This window comes from Manis pentadactyla, chromosome 7 (assembly GCF_030020395.1).
Source record: "Manis pentadactyla isolate mManPen7 chromosome 7, mManPen7.hap1, whole genome shotgun sequence".
Classification (NCBI taxonomy): domain Eukaryota; kingdom Metazoa; phylum Chordata; class Mammalia; order Pholidota; family Manidae; genus Manis; species Manis pentadactyla.
The window spans coordinates 92,135,698-92,163,056 of record NC_080025.1 but is presented as its reverse complement, the minus strand read 5'-3'; the positions used below and the strand labels follow the sequence as shown (position 1 = coordinate 92,163,056).

At 34.6% G+C, this 27,359-nt stretch overlaps 1 protein-coding gene across 7 annotated transcripts in view; it reads left to right on the top strand.

Annotated features, from left to right (window-relative positions):
- SNX13 (sorting nexin 13) overlaps nucleotides 1-27,359 on the top strand; it is a 150,902-nt gene that overhangs the window by 71,459 nt on the left and 52,084 nt on the right. For 6 of the 7 annotated variants that reach the window (XR_008998504.1, XM_057504566.1, XM_036894459.2 and 3 more), the window contains 4 exons: nucleotides 20,960-21,081; nucleotides 21,179-21,280; nucleotides 22,505-22,593; nucleotides 26,870-26,953. Coding sequence is in view for 6 of the 7 variants with exons in the window: in XM_057504566.1 (XP_057360549.1) it covers nucleotides 20,960-21,081; nucleotides 21,179-21,280; nucleotides 22,505-22,593; nucleotides 26,870-26,953 (397 nt within the window). In the remaining variant the exon portion in view is untranslated. Of the gene's footprint in view, nucleotides 1-5,282; nucleotides 5,343-20,952; nucleotides 21,082-21,178; nucleotides 21,281-22,504; nucleotides 22,594-26,869; nucleotides 26,954-27,359 lie in introns of all 7 variants that reach the window. The other variant, XM_036894462.2, reaches the window with a different exon arrangement.

Sequence of the window (27,359 nt, the reverse complement as noted above, 5' to 3'; positions counted from 1 at the left end):
CTTGTAAACCCTGGAAAGATTTAAAACCACTGAATTCTAGTGTTCATATATATCACTTAGGGGAAGCAATTACAAAATACCAGCGTAAGACAAAATGCTAATTTTGAGTCATAACAGGAAGAAAAGGACATACTTAGAGTGTAAAGTCATGTCTTTGAACTTTGGTACTAATAATTATTAAGCTTTATGGCCTTGAATGAGCAAAACGTATGATTCTTTGAATCTGATGATAATCCATATCTACTTACCAGGTTGTTGTTAGGATTAAATGACATCACATGTGAGAGAGTATTTTGTAAAGATTACAATTTATGTTAACATTAGTCCCTGATACTCTCTAGTAACCCGTTGAGGAAGGAATCCCTCCTAGGGCACTCTTGAGTTATGCGTGAAACCTGGGCATAAATTAGGCTGGAGGCTAGGGGATGACTCACATATTTTTATTCCAGTTTCAAATAAGCTATTATGACATAGGACAAAAAGCCCTGGGCCATGTGTATTATAATTCTACCTGCACCATTAGGTTGCAGTGTACTTAAATTTTCTTAACATCTCTGTAAAACAATAGTTACTAATACTTGTAGCAAACTTAGTGTTGTAAGGGACAAATGACATGATGTGCATAAGACGTTTCATAAGATATTTGTCAACCAATAAATAACATTTGAGCAAGTTAATTGACTTTTCTGTACCTGAATCTCTGTATCAGTAGTACAGTGGGATTAATTACCTGCTATGACTGTTGTAATGATTATGTAGGAGAAAAGTGCATGCAGAACAACACCACAAGACCTGGCAAAGAGTGCTGTGTTCAGTGAATGTTAACTTTGTTGTTGTTATTGTTACTTTGGTTATTTATTATGTTCCTAGGATATATACACAGATTCTGTGACCTTGGCTTAGCTTTTTTGGGAGGGTGGGGATGGGGGTAGAGGGTGACAAAATTAAGGCACATGATAATGGTGAGAAATAAAATGATAATTTCTGTGATACTGAGCAATATTCATCTAAAGAAAATGGACCAGAGTAACTGATGAAGACCTCATAAGCACTGAGACCAAAACCAGTCTTCAAGAATGTATGGTATATTGGGATACAGAGAGGAGGATAGTATGAGCAAAGCTGTAAGAAGGTGGATAAGGTTAGTGTGGTGGAAGCCATAGGAAATACAAGTAAACAAGGAACTTTGTTGGTCTTGAAAGTGAAATGTGTTTACTCCCTTCGTCTAATTCCCCTTATAAGGCAAGATTAGCTGAAAGGAGAGGTGTTCTAATGCCAGTGTGTTACTTCCTGAAAGGTTTCTCCACTGGGAGAGGAGGTATGGATATGTAAGTGCTAAGATTCAGTGGTTATGATACCGATGATATCACTGTTAATGGAATGGCAGGGGGTGAAGATGGGTATATCCCGAAAGGTTTGTCATTTTTCACTTTTCTTTTTGCCACAGAAATAATAAATCATATGTTCCTAAACTAGTCCAAAATGCAAGCACAGCTTAAATAATGGACGTTTGCAACAGTAAAGCTTTATACTCTTTTACCATTTTATTTTCTTTGCCATTGGAAAACTTAGCTCAAAACTATCAGAAATATGGTTATTGCCATATTTAAAACAGTAGAGTAAAAGCAATTAGGAGCCATCTAAGTATTTAAAAGAAGGGGAAATAAGGCAATGTTTTTATACCTGTAGAATAGATCAGGGGTTATTCATTGCATATTTATGTAATTCACATACCATGCATTTCACCCACTTAAAGTCAGCTAATTTTAGTCCAGTCACAAGAGTGGTGCAATCTTCATCACAATCAGTTTGAAAACATTTTAATAACCCTACAAAGAAACTTTGTATCTACTCTCCGTCACTCTCTTCTTCTCTCCCAAGCTTTTAGTTTTATGCAGCCGGTTTACCTACATTTTATCTCTGAATTTGCCTATTCTGGACACTTTATATGAATGACATTATATAATATGTGGTCTTTTGTGACTGGCTTCTTTCACTTAGCGTGATGTTTTCAAGGTTCATCCACGTTGTAGCATCTATTATTACTTATTTCTTCTTATTGCTGAATAGTATCCCATTATATTGATGATATACCACATTTTATTTATCTGTTTATCAGTTTGGTGGCCATTTGGGCTGATTCCATGTTTTGGATATTGTGAAGAATGCTACTGTGAATATTTGTGTGTAAGTTTTTGTCTGGATTTATATTTTCATTTCTCTTTGGTTATATACCTTGGAATGGGATTTGTGGGTAATATGGTAACTCTTTTTAACATTTTGAGGAACACACTTTTAAAAACTGATTTGCATATTCTCACCAACAATGTATAAAGGTTCCAACTTATCCACATTCTTGCTTTTACTTGTTATTGTCTGTCTTTTTGATGATACCACCCTAGTGGGTGTAAAATGGTATTTCACTTGGTTTTCATTTGCATTTCACTGATAGTTAATGACATTGAACATGTTTTCACATGCTTATTAGTCATTTATGTATCTTTGGAGAATGCCTCTGCAGATCTTTCCCATTGTAAAATCACTTTATTATTTGTGTGTACTGTCCTGCAGCCTGTTCTTGTAAATGCAGGGTTACTGGGGAGTCAAGAGCATTTGTTTGCATTTTGTCCATGACTGCTTTTGTGCTGCAGTGGCAGAGCAGATGCGTTGTGCCTGAGGTGCTGTGGCCTGCAAAGCATAAGAGTTTCTGTTTGGCTATTTAGGGAAAGTTTGCTGATCCCTGAAATAGATAGTTTTGTAGTGTTTAAAGTATTTATGAAGCACAGTTAAACAATAGGACATATATTAGAATAAAAATCATACAAAATGGTGTGTACTATGTGAACTTAGCTGTGTAAAAAAGTGAAATGTATGTACACAGCAAAGAAACTAAAAGAAGATACATTAAAATATTAGTAGTGCTCTTTGGATTATGGTATGGCTGATTATAGCTGATGCAGAAAATCAAAAGAAGGAAATTACATTTTACAAAATGGGCATGTCTTACCTTTATGGCCAGAGACAGATAGAAACATTTGGTAATCAGCAATAAAGATATTGAGGATGACTTTTTTAAAACTAAATTCATTTTCCTATTTTTTTTTATGTTCTTATGAACACATACATGTAAGAATTTTTTTCAAGTATAAGGTAACTATATACAGCTATATATGTTTTGTATAGGTAGCTGCTATCTGTTTTTTTGGGAAGTGATCTTGAAACTAAGTGCTTAATATAGTGTTAATTACTTAACATAGGTGAATGTGCTTCATGTATGTTCCTCTAAGTTCATTATATTCTAAGATCCAAATCCTTTAGAACATCTGGATCTTTGACCTCTTTGAAGCATTGGGACACAGAATATAGAACTGGACTTCTTATGTGGCATTGTAGTTCACTAAATACTATTTACTATAATTTGTCATATAAAACTACATGCCTGAATTTTTCCATTTTCATCAGTTTGTTTCTGATTTTTATGAGTGAGGAGATTCTGTATTGTTATTAAGGTGCAATAGAGAAGATACTGGATTGAAAGTTAAGAACCTTGATTTTTTTATTTGGTAGCAAAGCTTTGATCTCACTAAGTAATCTAGAATATGTAATTTAAGTTCTGTCTGTATAATTATAGGGGCTTATGGTAATTATTTCAGATTGTATTCAGTACTCAAATAGTAAAATTCCCTGGTCACGTTGGTACTGATCTTGATTTGTTTGTTGTTGATCATACCTCCGCCTCAAAACTCTCATTCACATACTCTGTTATACTCTGTAGTTTGAATACAACAATTTGGGGAGTTATTTTTTATAGTTTGTAAGGTTGCTAATTAGATTTAACTTATGTTAGGATTAAAGGATTCCTATGGGCCTTTGTTTTACTAGTAGATCTTGGAGTAGGATAATAATATAGTTTATTTAAACCTTTTATTGTATTTCCATGTAGTTAGAAAGGATCTTGATTTCAAACATGAAACACATATAGGCTAATCTTTTCTCAATGGTTAGCAGTCTAGTACCAGTGAAACTTAAAAAAAAAATTGATTATCCAAATTCCTATTTTTTATAGAATGTTGAAAACAGTATTATAGTTTTACAAGTCTGCTATAAGTTTTGGGAGGTGTAAATACTTCCACCATGTTGGATTTTAAGCTATGTGCATGAAGTCGCTGGACATGGAGTTAGGAAAGAGGTGTGCATACTTGGCTCTCCCACTTCAGCACACAACTGGGAGAAGGTACAGCCAAGTGAAGGAAGCAGACAAATTTATAACCATGAAGGAATGAGTCTTGTTTCCTTGTGTGGTTGCTGATTTAGCTCCTATTAAAGAGGAATTCTCCATATATTTTTAGGATTATGGTAGAGAGTAATAGTAACTTTAATGTAAGTTCAGGAATGTTGTGAAAAAAATCACTTTCATTATGGTATACTGAATCCTTAAAGTAGATTTTAAAAGGGAAAAAAGATGCTCTAGAGAGATGGTTATGGTAAAGTGCAGTATTTTTGAGTGAACTGAGATTGGAAAAAGGGGAATTCTTTTAATGGATTTAGAATTCTGTGCCTTTAAAATTTTGCCCAAATTCAATTACAGGCTGATGCTTTGACACTGTAACAAAGCAGTCTGTCAAGGATTCTTGAAGGATGGAAATAATAATGGTTTACATATTTTAGACTGTATCCTTTCTGATAATGAATTATGAAGGGGAAGTCTATGGCTTGATTTAGTGGCTCAAGGAAGAAGATATTTCTTATTTCACAGAGAGGCCACCCAGTTTCTACAAAAGGTATCTGGAGCAATTGATCAGAAAGCCCTTTAGTGGAATACAGTTTTTCTCAAAATCTTTAAGATGTTGCTTATCAGAATCTACCCAGAAAAACTAGAAATTTTACTACACTAATAATTTTTTGTCTGTTTTTCTACAAAGAAGGTGGAAGACCTTACATAGGAGATTAATACATATCATTATAATTTTATGCAACTGGCTATTACATTGCCCTTATTGATTAATATAACTTTAAACAGACTTTTTGTATGTATATATATGGATATTATATATGTATGTGTGTGTATACATATATATTATGTGTGTGCATATATATATATATATATATATATATATGCAGTATATACTGTGATGTGCCATTGTTACTGTTTTTAAATAAGGTCTTGGTAGTCATTTTTGTGAAAAAATAATGTGGCATGAGGAACAGTGTTCATTATAGGATTATTTCTATGGGAAATTCAGTTTTTACTTTTATCAGTTTGAAATAAAGGGCCTTTCCAGGGAAGTATTCTGCCAAGAATGTGAAGATTGCCTTTACTGCCAAAAGATCACCCACTTCTCAGTCAGGCAAGTCTACATGATAACCCTTGTGTATACCCTGTTCTTTCCCCTCTTCTGCTCATTCCTATCTCTTTCCTTTTCTCATTTAAATACTACTCATTCATCAAGATTTAAGTGTGGCCTTTTTATTTAATCCTTTAAAAATTACAACATAACAGTTAACCTCTACTTACTTCTCTGTTTATCATCAAAAAAAATTAAGCTATTTTTTAACATCCATTCATGATAAAATCTCTAAATAATAGGTATAGAGGTATCCGTATATAACAAACCCACAGCTAACAGTATACTCAATGGTGAAAAGCGAAAAGTTTTTATATCTTTTTTATTGAAGTGTAGTTGGTAGACAGTATTGGTTTCAACTATATAACCTAGTGATTCAACAGTTATATATATTACTAAATGCTGACGCCAAGTTACTATCAACATAGTCTATATTACAGAACTGTTTGCTATATTCTCTCTCTATACTGTATTTTCCCATGCCTAATTCATAGTATGATTGAAATTTTGTGCCTCTTTAGCCCCTTCACCTGTATCACTCACTCACCCCAAACCCTCCCCCCATGATAACTACTGGTCACTTCTCAGTGTCTATGGGTCTATTGCTGTTTTGTTTTCTATGTATAAGTGAAATCATATGATATTTGTCTTTGCTTCCTGGCTTATTTCACTTACCATAATACCTTCTGGCCCATGTTGCAAATGGCAAGATTTCATTCTTTTAATGGCTGAATAATATTCCATTGATTGTGTGTACCCCAACTTCTTTATCCATTCATCTATTGGCTGACACTAGAACAAATGCTTTTTCAGCATCTATTGAGATGATTATATATTTTTTATTCTTTTGTTAATGTGGTGTATCACATTAATTGATTTACAAGTATTGTACCTTCCTTGTATCCCTGGAATAGATCCCACTTGGTCATGATGGATGATCCTTTTGCTGTATTTTTGAATTCAGTTTGCTTATATTTTGTTGAGGATTTTTGCATCCACGTTCATCAGGGATATTAGTCTGTAATTTTCTTTTTTTGTAATATCTTTGTGTGATTTTGGTATTAGAATCATGCTGGCCTCATAGAATGAGATTGGAAGTATTCCCTCCTCTTCTACTTTTGGGAGTGCTTTAAGAAGGATGGGTACTAGCTCTTCCTTAAATATTTAGTAGAATTTATCTGTGAAGCCATCTGGTCCTGGATTTTTGGTTTTGTTTGTTGGGAGTTTTTTGATTTCCAATTCAGTTTTGTTACTGGTAATTAGTCTGTTCAGATTTTCTGTTTCTTTCTGGTTCAGTCTTGGAAGATTGTATGTTCCTAGGAATTTGTCCAGTTCTTCTATGTTGTTCAATTTATTGGCATATAATTTTTCATATACTCATAATTCTTTGAAATTTGTGTGGTGTCAGTTGTAACTTCTTTTTTGTTTCTGTTTTTATTTATTTGTGTCCTTTTTCTCTTGATAAGTCTGGATAAGGGTTTGTTTGTATTTTTTTGAAGAACCACCTCCTGGTTTTCATCAATTTTTTTTCTATTTTTTCCTCCATTTTATTTGTTTTTGCTCTTATTTTTATTATGACCTTCCTTCTACTAACTTTGGGCTTTATTTGTTCTTTTTTTTCTAGTTCCTTTAGTTTGTAGTTTAGATTATTTATTTGAGATTGTTCTTGTTTCTTGAGATAACCCTATATTACTATGTACTTCCCACTTAGAAATGCTTTTGCTGCATCCCACATATTTTAAATCATTGTGTTTCTTCTGTTCTCGTATGTCTCCATGTATTGTTTGATTTCCTCTTTGCTTTGTTTGTTGATCCATTGATTATTTAAATGCAGTTGTTTAGCCTCCATGTTTGTGTTTTTCATTTTGTTGTTTTCATGTACTTGATTTCTAGTTTCATACCATTGTTGTCTGAAAAGATGCTTGATAAAATTTTAATCTTTCTGAATTGATTGAGGCTCCTTTTGTGTCCTAATAAGTCATCTGTTCTGGAGAGCATTCCATGTGCACTTAAGAAAAATGTTCATCCTGCTGCTTTTGAGTGGAATGTTCTGTATATATCTGTTCAGTCTATCTGGTCTACTGTGTTGTTCAACACTTCTGTTTCCTTATTTATTTTCTTTGTGGATTATCTATCCATTGTGTAAGTTGGATGTTAAAATCTCCTAATAGGATTGTGTTGCTCTTGCCCTCCTTAGGTCTGTCAGTATATGTTTTATATATTTAGGTGCTCCTATGTTGGTTGCATAGATATTTATAATGGTTATATCCTTTTGTTGGACTGATCCCTTTATCGTTACGTAATATCCTTCATTATCTCTTGTTGCTTTTCTTTTTTTGAAACCTGTTTTGTCTTATATATAAGTATTGTTACTCCTCCTTTTTTCTCTCTATTATTTGCATGAAATATCATTTTCCAACCCTTTACTTTTAGTCTGTGTATGTCTTAGGGTCTGAAATGAGTCTCTCGTAGGCAGCATATGGATGGGCCTTGTATCTTTTTCCATTCTGCCACTCTATGTCTTTTGATTGGTGCATTCAGTCCATTGACATTTAAGTTAATTATTGATAGGTATGTACTTATTGCCATTTTATTGATTATTTTCTGTAGTTCCTCTCTGTTACTTTCTCCCTCTCTTATACTCTCCTTTTGTGATTTGATTGTTTTCTTTAGTGTTATGCTTGGAACTCCTTTTGTTTAGGTTTTAGTGGATTTATTATATGCTTTAGGTTTGTGGTTACAAAACTGTTTTGTTAGTTTCCAAATACACTACAGTCTATATTAAGTTGATGGCTGCTTGATTTTGAACACATTCTAAATGTACTTCTTTTTATTCTTCCTCCTCCACACTTTATATATAAGGTGTTATAATTTACATCTTATGTTTGTCCCTTGACTAATTTTATGTATAGTTGATTTTACTACTTTTGTATTTTTGAACTTCATATCTGCTTTATTAGTTAACTTGTCTACTACTTTTACTGTAGGTTTATATTATTTATTTCACTGATGAAAATGGATGTAGGAACACTTCTGTGTAAAGAATTCCCTCTAATATAGCCTCTAAGTCCTGTTCAGTGTGGTGAATTCTTTTAACCTTCATTTATCTGGGAAACTTTTAATCTCTCCTTCAATTCTGATGATGAACTTTCTGGGTAGAGAATTCTTGGTTGTAGGCTCTTCCCTTTCAATACTTTGAATATTTCATGCCACTCTTCTGGTCTTTAAAGTTCCTGCTGAGAAATCTGCTGATACTCTTAGGGAGTTTCCTGTATAGGTAACAATCTACTTCTCTCTTGCTGCTTCTAAGAGTCCCTATCTTTTTTTTTTTAAGGTATTATTGATATATACTCTTATGAAGGTTACACATGAAAAACAATGTGGTTACTACATTTACCCATATTATCAAATTCCCACCCATTATGTAATATCCTTCTTTATCTCTTGCAGTCACTGTCCATTAGTGCAGCAAGACACAACAGATTCACTATTTGCATCTCTGTGCTACACTGTTTTCCCCATGATCCCCCACACCATGTGTACTAAACATAATACCCTTCAGTCCTCTTCTCCCTCCCTCCCCACCTGCCTTCCCACACCGCTTCCCTTTGGTAACCACTAGTTCCTTTTTGAAGTCTCTGAGTCTGCTGCTGTTTTGTTCCTTCAGTTTTGCTTTGCTGTTATGCTCCACAAATGAGAGAAGTCATTTGGCACTTGTCTTTCTCCGCCTGGCTTATTTCACTGAGGATAATATCCTCCAGCTCCATCCATGTTGTTGCAAATGGTAGGATTTGTTTCTTTCTTATGGCTGAATAGTATTCCATTGTGTATATATATCACATCTTCTTTATACATTCATCTACTGATGGACACTTAGGTTGCTTCCATATCTTGGCTACTATAAATAGTGCTGCTATAAACATAGGGGTGCATCTGTCTTTTTGAGTCTGCGAAGTTGTATTCTTTGGGTAACTTACAAGGAGTGGGATTCCCAGGTCAAATGGTATTTCTATTTTTGGTTTTTTGAGGAACCTCCATACTGCTTTCCACAGTGATTTAACTAGTTTACTTTCCCACCAGCAGTGTAGGAGGTTTCCCCTTTCTCCACATCCTTGCCAGGATTTCTTGTTCTTAGTCTTTTTGACGCCGGCCATCCTTACTGGTGTGAGGTGATATCTCATGGTTTTAATTTGCATTTCCCTGATGATCAGTGATGTGGAACATCTTTTCATGTGTCTGTTGGCCGTCTGAACTTCTTCTTTGAAGAATCATCTGTTCATATCCTCTGCCCATTTTTTGATTGGGTTATTTGCTTTTTGGGTGTTGAGGTGTGTGAGTTCTTAATATATTTTGGATGTTAACCCCTTGTTGGATATGTTGTTTACAAATATATTCTCCCATACTGTAGGATGCCTTTTTGTTCTGTTGATAGTGTCCTTTGTGGTACAGAAACTTTTTCATTTGATGTAGTTCCATGAGTTCATTTTTGCCTTTGTTTCCCTTGCTCGAGGAGATGTGTTCAGGAAGAAGTTTCTCATGCTTATATTCAGGAGATTTTTGCCTATGTTGTCTTCTAAGAGTTTTATGGTTTCATGACTTATATTTAGGTCTTTGATCCATTTTGAGTTTACTTTTGTGTATCAGGTTAAACAATAATCTCCTTTCATTCTCTTGCATGTAGCTGTCCAATTTTGCAAACACCAGCTGTTGAAGAGGCTGTCATTTCCCCATTGTATGTCCATGACTCCTTTATCATATATTAATTGACCATATATGGTTGGGTTTATATCAGGGCTCTCTAGTCTACTCCATTGGACTATGGCTCTGTTCTTGTGCCAGTATCAAATTGTCTTGATTTCTGTGGCTTTGTAGTAGAGTTTGAAGTTGGGAAGCATAATCCCTCCAGCTTTATTCTTCCTTGTCAGGATTGCTTTGGCTATTCGGAGTCTTTTCTGGTTCCATACATATTTTAGAACGATTTTCTCTAGTTCATTGAAGAGTGCTGTTGGTATTTTGATAGGAATTGCATTTAATCTGCAGATTGCTTTAGGCAAGATGACCATTTTGACAATATTAATTCTTCCTATTCATGAGCATGGGATGTGTTTCCATTTATTGGTGTCTTCCTTAATTCCTCTCATGAGTGTCTTGTAGTTTTCAGAGTATAGGTCTTTCACTTCCTTGGTTAGGTTTATTCCTAGGTATTTTTTTTTTTGATGCAACTGTGAATAGAATTGTTTTCCTGATTTCTCTTTCAGCTAGTTCATTGTTAGTGTGTAGGAATGCCACAGATTTCTGCATATTAATTTTGTATCCTGCAACTTTGCTGAATTTAGATATTAGGTCTATTAGTTTTGGAGTGGATTCTTAAGGGTTTTTTATGTACAATATCATGTCATCTGTAAACAAGGACAGTTTAACTTCTCCCTTGCCAATCTGGATGCTTTTTATTTCTTTATGTTGTCTTGATTGCCGTGGCTAGGACCTCCAATACTATGTTGAGTAGAAGTGGGGAGAGTGGGCATCCTTGTCTTGTTCCCGTTCTTATGTGAAAAGCTTTCAGCTTCTCATTGTTAGATGTTGGCTGTGGGTTTGTCATATATGGCCTTTATTATGTTGAGGTACTTGCCCTCTATATCCATTTTGTTGAGAGTTTTTATCATGAATGAATGTTGAATTTTGTCAAATGCTTTTTCAGCATCTATGGAGATAATCATGTGGTTTTGTTCCTTCTTTTGTTGATGTGGTGCATGATGTCGATGGATTTTTTAATGTACCTTTCTTGCATCTCTGGAATAAATCCTACTTGATCATGATGGTTGATCTTTTTGATGTATGTTTGAATTTGGTTTGCTAATATTTTGTTGAATATTTTTGCATCTATTTTCATCAGGGATATTTGTCTGCAATTCTCTTTTTTTTTTTGGTGTCTGCCTGGTTTTGGTATTAGAGTGATGCTGGCTTCATAGAATGAATTTGGAAGGTATTCCCTCTTCTACTCTTTGGAAAACTTTTAGGAGGATGGGTATTAAGTCTTTACTAAGTGTTTGATAAAATTCAGCGGTGAAGCCATCTGGTCCAGGTGTTTTGTTCTTAGGTAGTTTTTTGATTACCAGCTCAATTTCATTGCTGGTAATTGGTCTGTTCAGATTTTCTGTTTCTTTCTGGATCTGCCTTGGAAAGTTGTATTTTTCTAGAAAGTTGTCTATTTCTTCTATATTATCCAGTTTGTTAGCTAGCATATAATTTTTCATAGTATTCTCTAATAATTCTTTGTATTTCTGTGGTGTCCATAGTGATTTTTCCTTTCTCATTTCTGATTCTGCTTATGTGAGTAGAGTCTATTTTTTTCTTGATAAGATTGGCTTGGGGCTTATCTATTTTGCTAATTTTCTTAAAGAACTAGCTCTTGCTTTCATTGATTCTTTCAGTTGTTTTATTCTTTGCTATTTTACTTATTTCTGCTGTAATCTTTATTATGTCCCTTCTTCTACTGACTTTGGGCCTCATTTGTTCTTCTTTTTCTAGTTTCGTTAATTGTGAGTTGAGACCACTCATATGGGATTGTTCTTCTTTCCTGAGGTAGGCCTGTGTTGCAATATACTTTCCTCCTACCATGGCCTTCTCTGTGTCCCACAGGTTTTGTGTTGTTGAATTATTATTTTCATTTGTCTCCATATATTGCTTGATCTCTGTTTTTATTTGGTCATTGGTCCATTGGTTATTTAGAAGCGTGTTGTGAAGCCTCCATGTGTTTGTGGGATTTTTCATTTTCTTTGCATAATTTATTTCTAGTTTCATACTTTTCTGGTCTGAGAAACTGGTTGGTACAATTTCAACCTTTTTGAATTTATTGAGGCTCTTTTCGTGGCCTAGTATATGATCTATTCTTAAAAATGTTCCTTGTGCGCTTGAGAAGAATATGTATTCTGCTGCTTTTGGGTGTAGAGTTCTGTAGGTGTCTGTTAGGTCCATCTGTTCTAATACATTGTTCAGAGCCTCTGTGTCCTTACTTATTTTCTCTCTGGTTGATCTGTCCTTCAGAGTGAGTGGAGTGTTGAAATCTCCTAGAATGAATGCATTGCATTCTATTTCCCCTTTTAATTCTGCTAGTATTTTTTTCACAAATGTAGGTGCTCCTGTGTTGGGCACATAGATATTTATAATGGTTATATCTTCTTGTTGGATTGACCCCTGACTAATTATGTAATGTCCTTTGTCCGTTGTGACTTTCTTTGTTTTGAACTCTATTTTGTCTGATACAAGTACTGTAACTCCTGCTTTTTTCTCCCTATTAGTTGCATGCAATGTCTTTTTCCATTCCTTCACTTTTAGTCTGTGTATATCTTTCAGTTTAAATTGAGTGTCTTGTAGGCAGCATATATATGGGTCTTGGTTTTTTATCCATTCAGTGACTCTATGTCTTTTGATTGGTACGTTCTGTCCATTTACATTTAGGGTGATTATTGATAGGTATGTACTTATTGCCATTGCAGGCTTTAGATTCGTGGTTACCAAAGGTTCAAGGTTAACTTCCTTACTGTCTAAGAGTCTAACTTAACTCACTCAATATGTTATTACAAACACAATATAAAGGTTCTTTTTTAACTCCTCCTTTTTCTTCCTCCTCCATTCTTTATTTATTAGGTATCACATTCTGTACTCTTTGTCTATCCCTTGATTGACTTTGGGGATAGTTAATTTAATTTTGCATTTGCATAGTAATTAGCTGTTCTGCTTTCTTTACTGTGGTTTTATTACCTCTGGTGACAGCTATGAAACCTTAGAAACACTTCTATCTGTAGCAGTCCCTCCAAAATACACAGTAGAGATGGTTTGTGGGAGGTAAATTCTCTCAGCTTTTGCTTATCTGGAAATTGTTTAATCCCTCCTTCAAATATAAATGATAATCTTGCCAGATAAAGTAATCTTGGTTCAAGGCCCTTCTGCTTCATTGCATTAAATACACCATGCCACTCTCTTCTGGCCTGTAAGGTTTCTGCTGAGAAGTCTGATGGTAGCCTGATGGGCTTTCCTTTGTATGTGATCTTATTTCTCTCTCTGGCTGCTTTTAATAGTCTGTCATTATCCTTGATCTTTGCCATTTTAATTACTATATGTCTTGGTGTTGTCTTCCTTGGGTCCCTTGTGTTGGGAGATCTGTGCACCTCCATGGCCTGAGAGACTATCTCCTTCCCCAGATTGGTGAAGTTTTCAGCAATTACCTCCTCAAAGACACTTTCTATCCCTTTTTCTCTCTCTTCTTCTGGTACCTCTCTAATGCGAATATTGTTCCGTTTGGATTGGTCACACAGTTTTCTCAATATTCTTTCATTCTTAGAGATCCTTTTTTCTCTCTGTGCCTCAGCTTCTTCTTATTGCTCTTCTCTAATTTCTGTTTCATTTATCATCTCCTCCATTGTATCTTAGCTGCTTTTAATACCCTCCATTGTGCTCTTCAACGATTGGATCTCTGACCGGAATTCATTCCTGAGTTCTTGAATGTCTTTCTGTACCTCCATGAGCATGTTAATGATTTTTATTTTGAACTCTCTTTCAAGAAGATTCATGAGGTCAATGTCATCTTTCTCAGGAGTTGTATTAATTTTACTTTGAATGAGGTTCCTTTGGCATTTCATATTTGTATACGGCACCCTCTAGTGCCCCGAAGCTCTACTCTCTGGAGCTGCTCAGCCCCTGAAGCAATGTTGGGGGTCACAGGGGAATGGTATTGTTGCCTTGGGGGAGGAAAGAGCTGTTTCCTGCTTCCTGGCTTCTATGCCTGTCTCCACTGCCTGAACCAGTGGGCTGAGCACACATGTATAAGCCTCTGTGTTTTGAGTTTGTAGTTACTGTAGACAGGTCTTCCATCTGGCTGGCCTAATGCCAGGTTTCGGTTGGCCGGTTTGCATTCCAGGTGGGGCTGGCCGACAGAAAAGTGCAGTAGGCTGTTTATCACAAAGGGGGTCCCATTGAGCCACAGCTTTGGTACGTTACCCTGTTCCGTGAGGTTTATTTTCTCCAAGTGTATGCAGTTCGGTGCAGTCCTCTTTCTTGTTGCTCTTTCAGGATTAATTGTATTAATTATATTTTCGTATTACATGCAGTTTTAGGAGGAAGCCTCTGCCTCACCCCTCACGCTGCCATCTTTCTCTTTCTCTTTAATCTTTGCATTTTAATTACTATAGGTCTTGGTGCAGTTTTCCTCTGGTTACTCCATTTAGGAGCACTTTGTGCTTCCAGGACCTGGATGTTTGTTTCTTTCTCCAGCTTTGGTGAAGTTTTCATCTAGTACTTCTTCAGAGAGACTTCCCACTCCTTTGTCTCTCTTTTTTCCTTCCAGAACCCATTTTAAGTGACTGTTGTTTTGATTGGAGTTGCCACACAACTCTTTTAGCATCTTTCCATCTTTTGAATTTCTTTTTTATCTCTGTTCCTCAGCATAGTTACTATTTTGTTCTCTATCTTCCATCACACTGATTCTTTCCTGTTCTCCCAGCAGTCTACTATTCATTTTCTCTTATCGTGTTTTTCATTTCAGTTACTCTGTTTTTCAGCCCTGAGTGGCTCTTTTTCATTTTCTCTCTCTTTGAAGTTTTCGCTGAGATCATCATTTTGTTCCCCATTTCAGTGATTGTCTTTATGACTATTACTTTGAATTCTTTAACAAGAATATGGCTGATCTCCATTTCATTTAGTCCTTTTTCTTGTATCTCATCTCATTGTTTTGCTTGAAACACATCCCTCTGCCTTCTCATTTTGTAAGGGCTTTTGTGTTTCTTCGTTTGTGTTAGATCAGCTCTGCTTCCTGTTCTTGAAAGTACTGGCTTTAAGAAGTGGGTGTCCTGTGGTGCCCAGAAGCTCAAGACTCTTTGCTCACAGTCTCTCGTTCCCTTTTGTGGCTGAGCTGCACTTGCTGTTGTTGGGCTAAAGTGGGGCTTGCCTGTCTGCCTGTCTGCTGGCAATGGCTGATCCCCACTACAAGCCTTTGTGTGACCTTTGTTTGATGAGAGGCATTTGGGCTGAGATTCAGTGCAGGCAGGGTCATCCTATGCCTGCTGGGTAGCAGTGGCAGATCACTGCTGGGCCAAGTTGCCGGGTGGGGTGTGCATGCCATGGGGTGCTGGAGTTGAGCCCATGGGGCAGATAGAGAGTTTAGAGCTGGCTCCCTCAAGTGTCTTGGTAGTTGAGCTGAGGGAGGGCTGAGAGAGCCAGGAAAGTATAGTCCACCATCCGCCTGCAAGTCAGCAATATCTGACTGCCACTGGGCTGAGTGTACAGGTGGGAACAGGTTCCCAGGGAGCACTGCCATGAAGCTGAGCCACCAGCAAGGGAGATGGAATGTTATAGAGCTGGCTTCTGCAGGTGCCCAACCACCTGCAGTGAGGGAAGGCTGTGAAAGCTAGGAAAGTGTCATCTGCCCTCTGCCTGCCAGTAAGGAAAGTCAGACTGCTGCTGGGCTCAGTGGGCTGGGCAGAGTTGCAATGCAGGGGACCACCTCCACCAGGTTGAGCTGTCAGTGAGGAAGATGGAGTATTTTGGAGCTGGCTCCCACAAGTGTCCGAGGCTGAGGGAGGCTGGGAAAGTGTTGTTCCCCTGCCCCTTCTCCTCTGGAGCTTTCCCTCCAAGCCCCACCTCTCTAGCACACTTTCTGCTGTTGGTAAATCTTTAAAACTGCTGCCCCTGTGTTGGGTCTCAGAAGGACTGACAGAGCGTGCCTGTCCTTCACAATCAACAGGCGTGTCAACCTCCCAGAGTGCTCCAGCTCTCCCTGGTGTCTACCCCTGTTGCTCACCAGAGCCCAGAGCAATGTGGATATGTTTTCCCAGAGCAGATCTCCAGCCATGCTGGATTCCTGAGCATTTATCCCCTTCCCACTCTGTTCCTCTCCTTCCTGCTTGTGGGCTAGGACGGGAGTATAGCTTAGGTCCCTATCATTCATTGCTCTGACCCATTACCCTTCTCAATTTTGTCCTTTCTTCCTCACCAGTATAGGTGGTCTGTAGTATTTAGGTCCTTTTCCTGGATAGTTGTATTTGCTGTAGTTGCTTCCTTGGGGTGTACAAGGGAGGAGGTATTCGCCTTGCTGTCCTACTCCACCATCTTTTTCTGCCCCCTCTGAAACATTCTTATATGGTACCAATTTTGTACTACTGTAGTATAAATTCTCTTAACTTACTTTAGTTACCCAGTATTTTCCATTCCCTTTGTAATATACTGATCATGCTTTTAGCATTAAAGGTAGACTAATAGACCACTTTCTTGTACTTCTACTTCTGTTCTCACTTTTTGGGTTCTAAACTTATCAAAAGTGTGATGCCTGAGCCATGTACCCAGAAGATCTGATACAGTTGGTCTGTGGTGTGAGCTGAACATGGATGATTTAGAGGAGAAAAGATAATCAAGTGTGTTAAAAAGGTTGTGTTTGTTTCTGAATTTGGGTGTCCAGCTATACTTTTTATTATAATCATATAATTTAATTTGCTTCTGTGTAGATTGAAGAAATGTGAGTAGGGCAAAGGAGTTTCTATGAAAACTAAGTCATTGCTTTGGAATTTTACTCAGAGCTAGTTGCTAAATAGATTGCATTTGAATTAGGTGTGCAAAAGACAATGAAATATTGGTGGAAGTCTTGAAGGACTCTGCTTTCACATTTATTCATAAATATCTTTAGTTTTCATGCCATTTAAAAGAAACCAGAAACTATAACTTTCTAGTTGGTATGGAATGGCTAATTCAAAACAAAGGCCACAGTAATAACTACTAAGCAAAGCCTTAGTCAAAGAAAAGGTCTTAGAAGTATTTAAAATTAAATTAATTGTATTCATGGCTATTGCTTTTGATTAAATATTTTGATTTACTTACCAGTTACCAGTTCTCCATGTAGTCTGTCCATGTGTGTGTGTGTTTGTGAGTGTCTTGGGATGGATATTTAGTTAATACAATCAGAATTTTAAAGCTGTAAGTGTCCTTAGAGAAAACAAACCCTGAACAGTGATGAGACTTGCCAAATTTCAGAAATAATGAAATGGTGAATCTTTTGCTTGAATGGAAGGTATATATACCAGTCCAATGCACTTTGCAGAAATGATTAATTGATTTTGGTGTGTTTTGTGTTACTGATGATGGGCTATACACTGCTTAGAATAGATGGAACCAGAGAAGCAACTTATATAATATCTCGGTCTCAGCCCACATATTTGGGGTGTTTATTGCCTTTTTTAGGCATTAGCATTAAATAGCTTTGGGGTTTAGAAAGGCAAAAAGGACTTCTTAGTGTATGCTCTATTTCAGAACTTTAAGGAGTAAAGAAGCAACTGTCTGTATGTGCCTCATGTGGCCATTCTCCAAGCACTTGTTAACAAGGCTCTGACCCTGCAAGAGGAATCAATAAATCAATAGGTACTGAGTGCTTCCAATGTTCAACACATTATTTAGCCACTGGGAATACCATTGTGAATAAAGTAAACACAGTAGAATAAAACAAAGCCTCTGACTTGCTGAGACTTTTATATCAGCAGTTGAATTTATGTCTAGCAATTCAATTATTTAACATAGGTTGAAAGTGCTATAAAAAGTGAAAAATTATTGCTATGAGAATATATAACTGGAGATCCAGACCTAGTCTGAAGGAATAAGGCATAGGTTGAGGGTCAAAGAAGGCTGCTGTGTGGAATTGATACTAAAGGTGAATTATAAAGTGTAAGAGGGACTTGCCAAGTGAATGTGGGAGAGAAGGGAAATTTGTGGAGAATGGGCAGTTGTGAGCAAACTTAGCAGAGGGAGTAATCTGTCCAGAGGCAGTGAGATAAGAAGGGGCATATTTGAGTTTGAGAAATGGAAAGAAAGGCTGTGAGTCTGCCCAACAGAAAGGAAGATAGAGGGTGGAACAGATGATGATGATGAAGTAAGTGAGGTCCTGGATGTGCAGTATCTTTGAGAAAGTGTTCTTGCTTTTTAAGCCCTTAAGTCAATAGGAAGTTTTTGAAGGATTTTTAAATCTCTTTCTTTCCACTATCATATTTGTGCTTTTAGAAGGTCTCTCTGGCTGCTCTATGGAAAACAGAATGGAGGGGAGACAAAGGTGGATGTGAGAAGCCAATTAAAAGACCAGCAATAGGATGCTGTTATTAGAGATAGAGATAAAGGCATGCAGAATGTATGTTCAGAGAGGTTTATAGTTTGTTTTTGCTTTTATTAAAACTTCATTACTTGTTTGCATTCCTAATTTATCTTTTTAATGCTTGCAACCATTCTGTCAAGATACATAAGCTTCAGGGGCCTACTTTAAATTTTATGTTTAAGGGTAGAATTGAATATAACTCTTATTCTCTTGGTTATATAGGAAATATGCTCTTATTTTTAAATTCAAGAAATGAAAGCTTATAAGTAAGAATAATAAAATGAAGGTGTAGGTTACAGATTCATTGTATAATAATCCAGGCATTTTTACTAGAATAGGAGTCGTGTGGGGAATATTTTAAATAATGTGAAAAAGAGCCTTGACTACCTTAGCATGATATAAAAACAATTGATGATAAGAGTTCTAATAGAAATCTGCATGTACATCAATAGAAGAAAGTGTGGCTGTTGCATAAATAAAATGAATTTTTTAATTGATTTGTGTGCACATTCCATTCATTACATATTTATCATATACTATCACTTTAAAAAGTACTGTCACCAAAATATTTTCAAATTTTGTCAAGACAGTTACTACTAGGTATTGTTTGTAGATATTTTCCTAATTTATAAATGTGAAACAATGTGCCACTATTGTTTTTATCTTCCTAACCTAGAAAAGTTCCTTTGAATTGAGATTTACATTAGATTATATGTTTTCAAGGAAATGAGTCAAGCAGAGAAAAAATGATTTTAGATAAACTACTGTGTTCCTTGTTTTCCTTACTGTCAACATATTTATGTATTGAAAGCAGAAATCTGTTTTAAATTTAAAATAATTTTTATATTTGTATTCCTTGTTTAATTTCATACATTTTAAATGTCATATCCTCTATTGTGAATTGAAATGGTTTTAAAATGCCTTCTAAAATTAGTAAATTTTATTTTGTTGGAATATTTCAAAAATTATATAAATAGCATTGTACCTTGAAAGAATAGATGTAACCTGAAAGATTATATGTTCTGCTTTCTTCCAAATTTGTTAGAATGAAGCTTTTGTAGATTAAATTGACTAATGACCTATACCAGGTAATTTCTATTTTTATAAAATATTCAAATATGATTTTGTATAAATATTCATATAAAGATTTTCAAAAGATGCTCATACAGATGGTGATTTTTTTAATAAGAAAAAAGAGACTCTAGAGACGACTGATATAAATTTTGTTTTAGGTTTTAAGTTGAGACTGAGTAAGTTTAGTGTATGCATATGTGTATGGCTCTTAGAGTAGTCTAAATAATGTTACACCTCCTCAGATCCCTGAACTTGTTACCTTTTTTATGTTAATTTGATTTTGTGTTCATATACTTTCTTTCCATGTAACAAAATCAAAGTTGTGCATTAAAAAAAGTATGACTGTTAACTTACATTTTTATTTTTAAACAGGTATATTTATATTCCTGAGACCATCACCCACTTTTAAAAGTTTTCTCTCAAAAAAGTGATAGTAACCAAGTTAACTTCTTCACTAGTTTCTTTATTATATTTGTTTGGGTAATTAACATAATGAATTATGGTATACCTTTTTTTTTTTTACTTTCCACATTGCCCAGCATCTTTATGAACAGACACTGTCTTTTATCTACTTTGTATGTTCCTAAAAGAGTAAATTAATTTTAGTGCTAATTTAAGGGGAATAGCTTTGAAAAAAATGTTTAAAAGTAATTACTTAATCCAAGGAGAGATATAAACTGCTTTTTGGCGTATCTGTTGTATTTGCTAGTTTACTGGTATACTAAATTAGCAGTGTTTCTTGGGGTCTTTTGTTTTTGAGATAAAGTAACAGGTAACTTAATAAAATTAGTAATCACCCTTTTCATGGGTAAGTGCAGTGTTTTATATTTTACATCATTCTTTAAACCATTTCTGTGTGACTATAGTTACCTAATGTTGGTCAGATTTTCAAGTGCTAGTATATACAAACAGATATCAGGCTCATAAAGAGGTATTTGGTTCAGAACTTGGGCCATAAACTTAAGAGAAGAATATGGAGAATTTAGAAAGGTTCAGAGGAAACTGAGAAATGTCTTAAATACTCTTTTAAAAGTAAGCAAAAATCATTCTGAGTCCCAAATGTATTTTCACTTCAGGATGAGAAATTGCATAATATATCTGTAGTCAGACTCATTTCAGATTTAACTGGAGGAAAATTAACTTCTTTCCCTATTTATTTTAATCACTTAGTATTAAGCTTTTGTACTTAAACTGCTTCAAATAATATCGTTAGGAGACTTAGTCAAGTGGATTTTGATATACCTTGCATCTTGTGAAAGGGAGTGCTAAGATGTAATAGTAATTAAATGAACAAAGCTCAGTATAAATAAATTCATCTTTGTGACAATTATGCTGTCTTTAGTCATTAAAACGAATTTCTATTTTTGATTAAAAAATCATTTATATAATGCTTTCATGTAATGTGTTTTTTTATTAGGTCAAAAGAAATAGACTGGCAGCCTTATTTTACTACACGCATTGTAGATGATTTTGGCACACACCTACGAGTATTCAGAAAGGCTCAACAGAAAATAACAGAGAAGGATGATCAAGTAAAAGGTAGTATCTTTATCTTTATTTCATTTGAAATTAGGATATTAAAATCTGTTTTTCTTTATCATTCTGTATATGTTTAATTGTTCCTTTCTTTGTCCAGGTACAGCAGAAGATCTCATAGATACCTTCTTTGAAGTTGAAGTTGAAATGGAGAAGGGCGTTTGTCGTGATCTAGTGTGCACTTCTCCCAAAGATGAAGAAGGTTTTCTTTTCAGTTTTACTATTGAGAACTGTAACTGTTCAAATTGGTTGGAGACAAGTTAGCAGAACCAGTAAACAAATAGAAGGGTCAAATTTAAGGGGAGAATTATTCTTATAGGACAAGTAGCAAAGTAAGAACACTGTTAGTATTCATTTTATTTTACTTTTAACTCTTCAAAGTCATTTCCAGATTATTTTTTCTTTTTTAAAGGCCGTCTTTAAAATTTAAAGATGGTAATTAAAGATTATTTCTGTTGTCTTCTTTTAAAATATACTAAGCACAAATATTTAGTAATTGCAAATTTACTTTTTTTTTATCTATAGTAGTTTATTTTGCCCTTAAATTCATTATTTTTACTTTAAGAGTACACCTGTTATTGTTGATAAAATATTTTCTAAGGGAATGATTTCAAATAAAACCTACAGAGTTGAATGAACTTGTCTTTTCTTTGTGGGAGGCTAGAACAGATAAACTTTAGCTGAGGTTGTTGTCTTTTCCTAGTTGTGCTGCTTGGCACATTTTTTGATTAACAGGATCAGCTACGTAATTATATTTCCAGGAGGTGTCAGCATTTGAACAACTAAAGAAAAGCATTTCTATAGTTGTGGAAATTATTTACTTAGATTTTTAAAATGTACTCAGCTTTTGAATTTTTTTGTCTTTCCTTTTTCCTTTTTCCTTTTTTCTCCTTCCCTTTTATATTTATTGTGCAGTTCAGTTTTTAATTGATACTTAATTTGCACTGATATGAAATAGTAACTAAATGTAAGAAATACAGTGATATGCAGTAGTTTTGTGTAAATCAGCAATACAGAAGAACATAACTCCTCTTTTGTTATTAACCTGTCAGGTAGCAGAGGTTCTTAAGGGTTATGTATGCAAAGTGGGCAAAGAAAGTTAGTGTGCTAGAAGTGCAGAATACATGGTATAACTAAAATTGTTTTGGGGGAAAACACCTTTGCAATTGAAGTTTTTTAATGGTTAATAAAAAGGTGTAAAATTGAGCAGAATAAAAATATATTAGTTTGATTAATGAATAGTTACTATTTGGAGAACAGTGCAGTACTTTTAACGAATACTGGTATGTACTAATTAATAACTAAAATAGTAAGCAGTATAATCAGAAGACTGCTTGCTTGTATTCTGTCTTTATATGTTTTATATCAAGAGGAGGTGGAGATTTATGTTTTCTGAAGTTATTATAGCTACCTTTTTTATTTCTAGGATTCCTAAGGGATTTGTGTGAGGTCTTACTGTATTTATTGCTACCTCCTGGAGATTTCCAGAACAAGATCATGCGATACTTTGTCAGGGTAAGCTTAAATTCGTATCAAATAAGTAGTTGTAGAGAAACGTAAGAGTAGTAATTCTCAAAAATTGTGGTCTCAGGACCTAGATAACACTCTTACTAAAATTACTGAGAACCACAAAGAGCATTGTTTTTATGTGTTTTATCTATCAATATTTACCATGTTATAAATTAAAAAATAAGAAATTTGGAAGCAGAAGAAGGTACAAACACACATTCTATTAGTTTATTGATGATACCATTACATGATTATGTTCCTTTTTGAAATTACTACTGTATGCTTGTCTTCTTCCGGCCCCTAGAGGTCCATAGTCAACACTTTGAGAACTGCCTAACTTAGAGTTAGGTACTTGGATTTTTGGCTATAACAAAGATATGTTTTATATTTTCTTTAATTTAGCTTTCCCTAAATTTACCACAATTAGGCTAATTAAAATAACACGTCTGGAAAGAAACTTAAACAAAACTGGGAGGTTAAAGTCCTGCTTTTTATAATTGGAAAAATGAGTAAGTCAGATGAGAACAATAGTCTTGGACTTTTTATTCCCTTGGTATAAACTTTTACGGTAAAATTTTGTGTACAAATGTAGAGGAGTAACATTTGGTTTTACTGCTTGTTGTGATTGAGAAATACTAGCTACATAAGCCCTTAACTGGTTGAATGGATAAAATCAATGTTTCCAATTTTTCTAAAAATGAAAGCTTGTGATCTCTGTAGTCCTGCAAAACAGATACTGATTCTTGATGTGTGCTTTTATATTTGTAATTATTTAAGCAGTTCCACACAGTTTCCTAATACATACTAAAGGAGTTCAGGTGCACTTCTCAGCGGAATGGTATTGTGAAGTGAGTAGAAAATGCTTGGCTTTGATGGGAAGAGTCTGATAGATTCTATATAACCAGTTTGAGTTAGTCATTATCAAGGGTGGTAAATACCTGACATGTCTATTATTAAAGTCACATCTACCACTGAAGGAAGATACTGCTAACCAGTTACATCACCCATTCATGTATATATTTGATGCAGAATCTTTATCTACCTGGTACTCCTGACAGCCACTGTTAGGCAATATCTCAGTTGCATTTCACATGGCTGGCCATCTTTTCCTTCTTGAAACTGTCTTTCTTGGGTTCCATGTCATTGTTCTCATCTGTTTTTTCTCCTTTGGTCTCCTTTTTGGTCACCTTTATACACTTTAACTCCTCTGCCTAGCTTTTAAATATCCAAGCTCTTTAATCCTGGGTGTTCTTGCTCATCTATTCTTATGATGTGACTTTAAATACCATCCAAATACTAATGACTTCCAAATTTATATCTTTAATCCAGACTTCCATCCCAAGCTCTGAGCTACTCTGACCAGCTGCCCACTGATACCACCGTTTGATTGACTTATAGCCCTTTTAAACTTTAAATGTCCAAAATGAAAATCTTACTTTTGCTTCCATATCCTGTCTTCCTTTTAGTCTTTTCTCCTTTCTAGTTAGTGGTATGACCATCCAGCAAATTTTTCATATCTCGAGTCCTTCCAGAGGCTTACAAGGCCATGCATGATGTGACTTTGTTTACATCTCTGGCCTTCATGCCTTGCAGTCACTGTGTTCCAGACACACTAGCCATCTTCTCCAAAAGTACCATTTTCTCCCCACCATGGGGCTGTCTTATACTGTTTTCCTCTACTTAGAATGACTACTCTTATTATCTTGGCTTAATTGTATTCATCCCTTATAACTCACTTCCTCAGAAATCCCTCTTGACCACCCAATCTAAAGCTCCTCATAATTCCTTATTATTATAAGTAAGCACCCATTTGTTTTCCTTCATAGCATTTACTATATTTTTAAATTATAATTTGGCTTTGGTATTTACTTTCTTGATGCCTCTTTCCCACAATAGACTTGTAATTCCCTGAAGGACAAGGGCCATATCTGTATCATCATTATGTACTTAATGGTTATCACAGTTCTTGGAACATAGTAGATATGCCATCAGAGAATCATTTTTATGCAATAAGAAGACCTATTTGCCCTTCTTGGTAGCTGTAGTGCATATGCTACTGCAGATCTGTAAAGATTAAGCTGATCAGGAGACCTGAATGAAGGTCTGCCTTGTTACATGAGGTTATAGTTTAAAATAAATACAGTTGTTTAAAAAGCAAATATGTTTTGCTACAGATTCTCTTTTAGACCAGAATTTCATTTCTATTTGTTTGAATCTAATTGAGTATAAAGGTAGAGTATTGTATTCGGCATATTGGGGTTTTTTTTCATTTAATTTTATAGTTATTTATCAGTATTTTGTTGGTAATTAAATCCAGTTTTTCCTGAAAGAAGTTTTTGTTCAGATTAAGTAACAGATTAAAGAGCTCTTACTTCTCTCCTTTACATGGATCTTTTGTATGGATTGTACAAATCATGGTATTTGAGATAATTGCTATTTAAGTGCCTCTGCTTTCTTTTCATTACCATGTTTTATTTATTTAAAGATTCGTGGTCTCAAGGACTTTGAAGCCTTTATATTTGATATCTGGTGCTTGTCTTCAAGTAGAAATTCTATGGAAATAGCTACTTATTTTGGAATATTTAGAGCTTTCACTAGAACCTGTGTAGGAATTGTTGAGTTATATGGTTACATCTTGACTAACCAAACCCTTTTATGAGGCAAATTAGGAGATCAAGTAGTTTTCTAAGGCAGACAAATTGTATTAACTAATATGAAGCACTAAATTCATTCAAAATTTTTCCCCATGTTTTTTTTTCTCATTTTGAGAAGAAACTTTCAGAGAACATTTTTTGTTTATGAATTTTCTTCTTACAAAGTTCATTTTAAAATTTGATCATGTGGGGCCAGAGAAATAATTTGAAGGAAGAAGTTATATAAATAAATATAATACCCTGGAGAGAATAAACAATTCCTTCTAACTTGAGACTGTAAAGTGTTTCAAAATTCGCTGAAGCCTGTTAGTGCCTTTGGAGATAACTGATTCATCATGGGGTAATAGTTGTCAGAGATTTATACAGTTTACAAAAGTAGAATTTATATAAAATATTCCTCTAAAGGAAAATAAAGTGATGGCTACCTTTTATGAACTTATTATACCAGAAAATGGCCTAGATAAATTAGATATCTGCAAAAAAGGAATAAATAAATCAGTCCTTTACTTAGAAAAGTGAAACATCCTGTTAAAGCTTGTAGTTTTTTAGCCTCTCCAGTATTTTTAAGAAATGGTATTTCATAAACTTAGATAACACAGGCAATAAAAGAATGCAATTAATAATAGGTAAAATATTATATAATATAATTAGCACTAAATTCTTAGTTTCTTTATTTCCATTCATTTAATAGTTACCAATGCCTTCCATGTTTACTACAGTGACCTTGATAAATCGGGGGCAAGAGGGTAAATATTGTTAAAGATAGATAAACTAGTAGGTCAGCTAACTAATCTCACTGATACAAAAGGTTCCTAGATATTTGTAGTGAAGTTAGAGAAATAGAAAATGCACAATTACATAGAGAATGGTAAGTGGTAAATGCCGTAAATACAGGGAGGGTTTGAATATATTTTAAGCATGTAAGTAAAAAAGTGTTCAGTTGGAATGATCAGGGTTTATTTAACTGGAGAATTGATTCTATATTCAGTCCTTGAAGAAACAGCAGAATTTTAATAGATAGGAGCATAAATAGCTGCAAAAAATGGGAAGCCATATTCTAGTGAATGGTGAATAATTGTATTAACATATTATTATTTTCTTATTTTCTATTAGGACATAAACCAGACAAGTATAGAGAATAATAGAATAAACATTTATGTATCAACTACCCAGGTTCAACACTGTTAACATTTTACTATAGTTGCTCTGTTCCTCTTGAAGGTAACCACTATTCTAAAATTGATGTCTATTTTTCCCTTTTCTTCGTTTTTATATTTTTAATGTACATGAGGGAATACATAAAAACATATAGTGCCGTGTTTTTGCCTTCTAAAAATTGACATGAGTGCTAACATACTAGAGATACCCATTTGCTTTTTTCCACTTGACTCTAGTTGTCCTTGTGGAGATGTATCCAAATTGGTATAAGTGGCCTCATCTCATTTATTTTAACAAACATATACTTGCTCATCTTTTTATATATAAAATTGTGTTGGTTATCAAATTTTACTTTTATGGGCATCATACTTTTTTCTTTAAGTAAGAGCATTGTGTTAGGAAATTTACATTATGTTACTGATTTGAGAAGTATATTAAATTTGTTTTTGTTTTTAAAATTTTTTGTCTAGGAAATCCTTGCACGAGGAATTCTTCTTCCATTAATAAATCAACTCAGTGATCCTGATTATATTAATCAATATATCATATGGATGGTATGTACTTTCTAAAATTACTACTCTTTTTAAAACAGTTTTTAAAAATTAAAAAATATGATTTGGAGATCCAGATGATTAAGCAATAATTTATTAAAGAAATTATGTAAAAATGTATCTAAAGATAATCTTTATATTTCCGATATTTCTATTTGCTAATATGTTGACTGTGTTAACCAAATTTTGTTTTAAGAAGTTTGTTGATAAGATAGTCTTCCTTATAATTTTGGTTTGTTACTACTTAATTAAATTAAAAGAAGGCTATTTTGCTGCCTGTGTGTATAGATTATTAGTATTTTTAAAAGCTGCTATTTGGTTTTAAATACAACTTATGATCTGAGTTACTTAAATAGTATGTAGCTTGTACCTTATACTATACAGTGGAGGAAAATATGGAGGAAAGAAC